Here is a 9,094-nt window from a genome sequence, read left to right as displayed (position 1 = left end):
GATATGGACTGTTTTCTACTGGGTCGAACGTCATTTAATTTGAAAGCAATCAATACTTTCGAAAGACATTTATTGGCAGAGCTTAATATATATACCTATACGCGTTTATTAACAAACCATCACGTTAAAAATTGTGTTAAAAAAAAACATTGTTTGAGCGTCATACAATGCTACGCCGATATTCGACGGGCTGTTTTTTGTTAATAAGATCAAATACCGCTTCTGGTACAACGTATGTTTTATTTTACAATATACAAATTGATTTTAACGTCTGGTATATAAGTTGTGTCCCGTACCGTCTAGTAAACTATGCGTCACCGCCGTGTGTAGTTGTGTCTCTATTTGTACGGAATGACTTGTAGACTGTAAGTTCGTAGGGTTTTGGGCTTATAAATACAAGGAGGGTGCCGTACAATGCGATATGGTCTCCCTTTGTATAGCCCAAGTTATTTGGTGTGTGAAGTTATAAGTATTCAGTTCGTGTTGTAATGAAGTGTTTTGATTGGTGGTCCTGAAAATGACCGTTTTGCAAGGGATGATGATTGTAGTGATTGTACCGTTACACGTTAGTGTACTCCGTTACAGTCATAACTAATAGTCAATTAGAAAAACGTATTTTATTATGGTCTGTTTCGACTTTCGAGTGCCTCTGAGTTAAATTTATTCATGATCTGCATCGGGACTTATACGAAACTTTCAGTGAAATTTCGGTTATAAGTAACTATATAGGTATATATATTTTATTAAAAAGAAAAAAAAAGAAATTAATATAATAATATTTTTGAACAACTACATATAACTAATCCAGTCTGTCCAAAAACGCAAGGAAACAATTACGTGTATTGGTAAAGTTTTATTGTATACTACTATCTGTCCTGTTCGGCATTGCCCGTGCCAAGGATCTGTTGCCTGTTAAAAATCCCAACTCTATAATATGATTTAAACTTTGTTCGATTCGTTATTTAATATTCGGTGCAATGGTGTTGAAAACTTAAAAAATTTCATCTCTCAAATATTGAACGGTTTATTAGTGCACAAGTCGTATATGGTGGTACGAAGGTACCTTGAAAATTGCAAGCACTTCGCTATCATTGTTTGGGACTTTGGGTTTTACCTGAACCAGTCATTGGTTCAGTCAGGATACGTTCGATTATTTTATGTTAGTCATCCTGTCCAGCGTTTCCTGTGAAACACGCTTGTGATAATGCGAGCTGTAAATTTTCAGGTATCTAAGCAATAGGGCCTAGGGATGAGACATCGCGAGGTGAATACTTAATTACGAATGTTTTGTTGAGTGCCACTGTGTTTAGGTTCACGGGACAACTGTCGACAAATGAGGGTTAAGAATACCATTTTTACTAAGTTACATGGTTTTGATCAAATTTAAAATACAAATCTAAAATTGTATTCATACATAGAAACTATCTTATTTTTTGTAACTTAATTATGCAATAAACAAATTTAAAATATTTTATTATTTAGTTTATTTTTCTCTAGACAGATGACGCCACTGGTGTAATCTTGCCATGCAGATATTCTAATTTTCCTAAAATTGTATTTCACACAATTCACAAATCTTATCCTGAAAATTACGAACACAACAAAAAAAATCAGCCAAACATTCGAGCCATTTCAAAGTTTATCCCGAGCCAAAAAAAAACTCGACTTAATTGTATGCACCTACCTACCTATATGGCTATATGTATTGATAGGTATTGCATTAATTGAATGATTATTAATGTGTTTTGTGTCCTGCACAATATGACAAAAGAGAGTGTGTGTATTATACATATATATGTATTATATTATGTAATAATATTATTAAATGAGTCAACTATAGATGGCCACTATACTTTTGCGAACCAAAACAAAATTAGATAGCTAACACTACACAATATGTCATCTCGTCACTAGCAGCTATTGTCTTAAATGTACAACAGAGATATAAAAAAAAACTTTCGAAGAAAACAGTTCGAAAAAAAATGCGTTAGGTCGTCACGTATCTATTGTGAGTTATTTGAACAATAATTTTAACTAAAGACTTAAGTTGATTTCGTCTTGTGCAATCCGTTCGGAAAAAACCCTGTTTGGTTGTCACGTACCTACCTCGAGTTTAAACAATCATTTTCACTGAGAATAGACTTAAGTTGATTTCGTCGCTTCTGCAATCGTTCGACTGAGCGGCACCTATGGCCACCCATCATGTGCAATAGCTAATGCTGCATAAAGGTAGTTGGCTATTGTCATTTGTCGGTGGAAAAAAACCCGAGACAGGTAAGTAAATTTTGCATTATTTTCGATCGACATTTTACAGAATACATCAGCTTGGTGTTATTATCATATCTTGACGATATATCGATAACAACTAAAGCGCAGGCCAACAACGGACAGCAATAAGGGGCCCCTCAGAGGAATGACCAAAAATATTTTACTCTAATGCTGATATTATTTTCATTGTTATTTATTTTTCTCCGTGTGGTCCAGAATAACTTGTTAAACAAAAAATATTTTCTAGACCTTGAACATTTATTTCCAAATCATCCAGACCACCTTAGAGGCTAATATTTATAAGTTCTTTATAAATATGTTTAACAATTATTGTACCTATGATTTTAAACTACTATATATAAATTATATATACTTAATACGTTGAAGGAGTCACTTCCAATGAAGCAGCTTCTTCCATAATTTATAATCTTAAACTAAGTTGTATGGTTTTAGAATTTCAAAAGTTTATGACATCTGATGTCCTTGGAGTTATCTAATAATTGTATGGCCGATGGACTGACATGGTGGTCTGTGAGGAAACTTTTGCATTTCGTCTGCAATTATTGCAAATTTGCAAACATATTATTTTAAATGATTAAATAGTAATTCATGTAGAACTTCAGTCAAGGCCGCAGCCAGGGGGGTTAGAGTTCACCCCCCCCCCCCCGAAATTTGTTTTGAAAAAAGATTTAACTATTTTTTAAATAAAGATTAATTTAATTTTTATATTTTTATATTTTCATATTTTATTATATAATATAACATATTTATACTCTAAACCTCCCCCCCTAAATATTTTTCTGACTACGGCCTTGACTTCAGTTATAGCAGTCCTTGTGTCCAAATAATGCTTTTTGTGTGTTGAATAAATATTCTAATTCTGTACATAATATTTTATGTAATTAAAACGATAATATATTTATAGATACTGATAAATAAATGAATTGTAATAATAATAATAATATAAGTTTTACAAAACATTTTAATAATTATGGTACAAAACAAAAAATGTAATAACTAATGACTAGGGCCCGGATTTAAATGCCCATAAAAATGCATTTTACCACAAAAGAGACCTTAAAAATTCCATAAATATTTTTTATACAAATCGGTATTTTGATTTAGAACTTATAAATAAGATATAATTATTATTTCATTTAAAAATTGACTGATGGTGCGGTGATGTTGATGGTTTTGCTGATGTTTGGTGAATAGATGCTCTACAGTCAAAATAATTAATACGTATAAGATAAAAATTGAATCAAAAAATAAACATTGACAGTGTGTATAGAAAAAATCCAATAAATCTTCTAAACAAAAATAACTTAAATATCAAGAAAACAATTTATCTTTAGATAATATTTTGAATAGGCTAAATTTATATAGTATATTGAACAAATATGCATTAAGACCAATATAATGACCCAATAATGCTAAAAATGTCAAAATATGCAAAATACAATTTTTAGCTTTGAAACACTGGTTACATGAAACAAATTATGTAGGTACTTGGAAGGTATTGTCTAAGATCAACCAAAAAATATGCACTTCGCATTGAAATCCTGGCCCTACTAATGACAAATGTTTATGTTTTTAGATTCTGAGCAGAGTAGGAATGTATGGGGCTTACAATAATACTTTTATGTGTTTTGTTTTTATATTTTCTGCCTTACTTCGTCTAAATAGAGACTGTCTAGACAATATGGTCAGCTCCATAGTGTAACAAGAAAACACGAATCCTACACATAGACGTAGTTGGAATTCTACGAGGATAGTAAGACATAAGAGGAGGTCATACCATATGTTTTCTCCATCTTACCAGTTACCAATGCATAGGTAACAAAGTTAACAATTTTAAGCTGCTCATAACTTCTTTCAAAACTAATGATTTTAAATTTAAATCTTATTTTTACATTTGATAATAGGTCTACTCACTTGCTTTGATATTAAAAATAACAGTAAGATTTATTAGATTATGCGTTTTTAAAACACAGACAATATGCGATTCCCTCTATGATATTTTATTTGAGTATAATATTAATGTAGAAAATATACTGTGTTAGCTATTTACAATATTTGGTTTAATAAGGTTATACTAATACTCACTATAAATATTGAATAATTTAAACAAATGAAAATTGTATTATGATGTTTTACATTATTTTCTTTCTAGGAATTGAATGAAATAGAATAGCTTAGATTGCTACAAATTATTGTGCTCTAATTCTAATATTACGTTACTGTAATCATTAATATAATACATGTCATATTAGTTATAACATAAGTACATACAGCATTGTTGATGCAGCTTGATAAAATGATGATTATTTGAAATCAATTTTGATTATAATTTTCGAAGAAAAAAAAGTTCTATTATGAATTTATGATAATACAGTGTGAACTGGTTAATTCTAAGAAAAATAAAATTCATACTGAATACATTTTATAAAATGTATAAAAAAAAAATATTTACATCCATATGACTGTATTAAAATTAAAAAAGTTCTGTGCTAAAAAAACACAACTGCAGTCTTTTTATTCTTTTTTATTTCTATTAATGTTAAATATTTTACAGCTGTGAATTGTCATCAAATAAATTAGTCTAAACACTAATAACTAATGACTACTCTATTCTTTAATTTAACACTATCCCAATAATTATAATATACAATTATAATCAATTTTATTTCATTTCTTAATAGATAAAATGTATGATTTGTAAAATAATTAGTCTTCAAAGATATGAAAGTTATAAACAATATAAATAAACTAAACAAATTATTGAAGTATAAAAATTAAGTTATAAATCAACATTTTACCTAATGTTTGAATATTTGCCAATATTAGTTTGTAAAAACATCAGAATTCAAGGTTTTAAACAAAAATGTATAATCAACTTAATATCAATAGTAAACATAATGGTAGTTATTATGGTATAAATGGTAACATAGAGCATATTTGATTGATTTAATATTATATCTTACGTAAAATAATTATAAAATACATTTTATAAGAGATAATACATTGCAATTAGTTTATTATTAAGTCTCAACTTTTTTATGACTTAGAATTCTACAGAACAAGCCTAATATTGATATTAATACTAATATTTGGTTTGTTTCAATAATATATCTAAAGAAACTATTAACAATGTAGCCAACAATAATCATAATTGATTTAATGAAAATCATCATGATACACAAAATAACCTAACTTTCATGCGCAGAATGAATAAATTGTTTATCATTAAACTGTACTCTCCCATTTCTAAACATAGGCTCTTCGGTTTGTTTCCATTGATCAAAACAAAATTGTGGCACCATTATGCTGACTTCTTTGCGAACCGATTCATCAGAATCTGTAATAATATAAATAATTATTATTTTAGTCAATACACGAATGTTTATTTTTGATTATTATTGTAACACTGATGAATGAAAATATTTTTTAAATAAAATCAGTCCGTATACTTACTGTAAGAACAATAATAAAATAAATGGTAAGTATTATATTGTATATTAAAAATGTTATTGGGCCATAAACTACAAACTACTTTTGTTATTTAAAATGTTTGCAATAAATGGATAGATGGACTCATCTTTATTACACATAATTTATTTTATTGATGTCAGACTACAGACTACAAAATACTTGTGTAATGCATAAAAACATGATTTCACTTTTATTTTTTAAATATAGTTCAGAATTAAAAGGAAAAATAATTCAAAAGCACTTTGGGGGGGGGGGGGACTAAAAAAACTCGTTTAAAAATTAAATGAACAAATTTAAAATTATATGTAAATATTTTGGAATTGTATGAATTCATCACTTCAACATTAATACAATTTGACTTATTCTCTTTTAAATATGAAGTATATGTTAATATATTAAACTAAGTCACTATTTCAAATGTCCTTTGTTTTTTTTAAATGAGACTAAAAGATTTTTATTTTTATCTGCCACAACTCACAACTTTTTTAATTTCTGAAAGTGGCCATCAAGTCCAAAAAGGTTGCCAGCCAACCCCTGGCATAAAATATGAACCCATAAATTAAATTTTCTTTTGGTGCTAATAATGGAGCATCCTAATATCTACAACAGTCAGACAAAAAATATGTAATTTAACTTATTCCCTTTTACTATAGAAGCACCGTCTAATAATTTTAAGGTATTACTATGAGTGTAACAGAGTAAGAGTATTCGAATACCATTTAAAATAAATGTAAATCTATTGATAAATATATCACATAAAAAAAATTACCAGATCCATGTGTGGCATTTCTAGTATCAGTGAGTCCATGTTTAGCTCTAATAGAATCGGGATTACTTAGCTGGCATTGAAAAACTTTAGTTGGACCCATCAAACGGCGCCAAACTGAAATTGCATCTTCCCTAGCCAATATATATGCTTCTGATGGTCCACTATAGGTATGATGACAAATTAAGTAAAATGCAAGTTATCAAAATCATTTTAAATACCTTGTCATGAATGTGATGAGTCTGTTATAAAAAAACTTTGACTTGTGTTCTCTATAAAATTCCTCTGCCTGTTCCAGTTTAATTGTTTGGCGCTTTGACCGTACAACGTAAAAACCATTGTCCAGTATTGTTCGCCTAATATCCTGTTGGAAACATCAATAGCATATCATTGTGAATTTAATTCATGTGCACAATATTGTTCTTTAGAAACTAACAAATTTAAATTAACTCAATAGAAATACCAATAATACAGCAATATTGAACTAGTATTTTTTTAAGGCAGTAAACTTGGTTACTGTTACAGAAATAATCAATATCAGCACAACTACGGCTTGGGTTAAAACGAAATCATTTATAAATACATTTTGACGATACGTACGAGCAAAGAAAATGGACTGGACACCACATGAGGTTTCATGATGGCTAAAGTCAATTGCAAACGCTTGACAGATGTCATCTTAGTGAAAACATATCATCCATTTCTAATACTAAACAATTTGATGATAATATTATATTATTACTAATAACTATTGAATAAACTCACATAATTCACTCCACTCAAAAATATATAAAACCTGAAAATAAAAAGGCATGATATTTTAATATAATGATATATTATTTTAGTGGACATGAAGATAATAGATTAAAATAATGATAATAATTTGTTATCGTTCATTTCTTATCATACATTGATAACGATTTTGGTGGGCACGTGCCGTTACAGTGTGAAACGAATACAATTTAATAAAATATGCAAACATATATTTTATGGCGTCATAATAATGAGTAATGACAATAATTATGTGACATAGGTTAGTCAGGAGCGTATTTGAGGGGGGCACATGAGTCCCGTACTCTCGTGTAACACCCATTAACAATATTTTATACTTTTTTTAAAAAATTTGAGTCATTAATTATTTTACTAATTAAATGTTAGGTTTTTATTAAACACGTCATGTAGTTACCTACCTATATAGTTATTTGGTTATAAATCATGGCATTAAGATATTATGAGATGGAAAATATGAGTCTATATGGTTAGGTTAGTCTGTTTTGCAACTATTTATAAGTATAATCATTACTTTAATATTCAAACAAAATAATGATTTTAGTTATTTTTGTGGTAATTCAAAAAATATTCGTAAGGACTTCAGACGTTTCTCAATATTATAAATTAATATACTATCATACCATAAGTAGGTAAATATTATATGTATTATTATTATTATACACAATGAAATTTTCAAATATTTAAAATAATTTTAAGCTACCTTTTTATACCACACACGTGTAAAGCTTTTAATGAATCTTAAACTGTACATGGAACCTAATTACCTTGTTTGGTAAGTATATTGACTTAAGTACAAGTACATTTTATACCTACTCATCCTATAGCACATAATATACTATGGCGGAGTCGCAAAATACTGCGAAAGCTTTCTCACGTTGTCATCGGTTCAAAAATAAACTGAGACGATCGCAAAAAATCAGCTCAGTGGGTGCACAATTTAATTTACGTGATACATACATAAGTAGTCACATATTTAGATTATTACGTATTGATTTTTTGGTTCATTAAAAAAATCCCAGTGAGTGAAATGGCATCCACTGGCACACACTACTAGTCGGCGTCCCTGAGAATAAGGTAGGTATTTTGATTTACCCATAAGTTAATAATTGCAAATTATAATTTTTAAGCAGTTTTATAATAATCACTAGGTAAGAAGGTATATCAATAATAACTAATTCGATGTATGATAGATTGAACTTATTTTTGCTAAAAACAAATATTGATAATTGATATACTTAAAAATTATTGTAAAATTATTAGTAATAAGAATATAAATATGTAATAAAATTAAAATATTCTTAAGAAATATGAACCTGCAGACCGTTTCCTGCTCAGAACCGTTTTTTGTACATGCAATGATTATTGTCTTTAAAATTTGTTTCAGTTACATTTACTCAATGAAGAGTTACACCAACAGCAAAGCACAACTTCCCCGATTTTTTAATACATTTATTTTATCATTTATACTTATATTTGTTCTTTAAATAGGCAATGAGTTATAAAAATAATATTTTTCTTATTTTTAGAATTTGTTTGTACTTACATTTTATATTTAGATATATTTTTTTAAAGTAAGCAATTTGTGTTTAAATACCTAACTATATTATTTTATAGTAACTTGTACCTTGTATCTGGTTACTATTAATTGGATAATTTGCCTACCTAATTAATTACTATAAGTAATTGTTTTAAAAATGAAATTCTAATGTAAGCTACATTGAGTTAAAAATTATATAACCCGTATTGAGTTAGCAAACGTCAAGGTAACATATTGGC

At 28.4% G+C, this 9,094-nt stretch overlaps 1 protein-coding gene across 2 annotated transcripts; it reads right to left on the bottom strand.

Annotated features, from left to right (window-relative positions):
• Positions 1 to 5,133: 5,133 nt before the first annotated feature.
• LOC111037845 (nucleoside diphosphate kinase 6-like) lies at positions 5,134 to 7,376 on the bottom strand. 2 transcript variants are annotated; one of them, XM_022320640.1, is made up of 5 exons: positions 7,292 to 7,342; positions 7,127 to 7,235; positions 6,748 to 6,890; positions 6,530 to 6,690; positions 5,134 to 5,626 (listed from the first exon to the last, which is right to left on the bottom strand). In XM_022320640.1, exons 2-5 carry the CDS (start codon positions 7,202 to 7,204, stop codon positions 5,478 to 5,480), a joined length of 531 nt encoding a protein of 176 aa, XP_022176332.1. In that variant the 5' UTR covers positions 7,205 to 7,235; positions 7,292 to 7,342; the 3' UTR covers positions 5,134 to 5,477. The 2 variants fall into 2 exon arrangements, with proteins under 2 accessions (XP_022176332.1, XP_022176331.1); XM_022320639.1 differs by having other exon boundaries at positions 7,127 to 7,376.
• Between the last annotated feature and the right edge of the window lie 1,718 nt (positions 7,377 to 9,094).

The sequence above is a fragment of the Myzus persicae genome, unplaced genomic scaffold, assembly GCF_001856785.1.
Source record: "Myzus persicae strain clone G006 unplaced genomic scaffold, MPER_G0061.0, whole genome shotgun sequence".
Lineage (NCBI taxonomy): Eukaryota > Metazoa > Arthropoda > Insecta > Hemiptera > Aphididae > Myzus > Myzus persicae.
This window is presented reverse-complemented; position numbering and strand designations above follow the sequence as displayed.

What these genes read in the sequence shown, in the direction of transcription:
- LOC111037845 (XM_022320639.1), bottom strand. Translation starts at nt 7,204, where the DNA reads ATGACATCTGTCAAGCGTTTGCAATTGACTTTAGCCATCATGAAACCT. An exon ending in CCAGTCCATTTTCTTTGCTC is followed by an intron (nt 6,891 to 7,126) that starts GTACGTATCGTC and finishes TGTTTCCAACAG; the next exon opens with GATATTAGGCGAACAATACT. An exon ending in CTCATCACATTCATGACAAG is followed by an intron (nt 6,691 to 6,747) that starts GTATTTAAAATG and finishes TCATACCTATAG; the next exon opens with TGGACCATCAGAAGCATATA.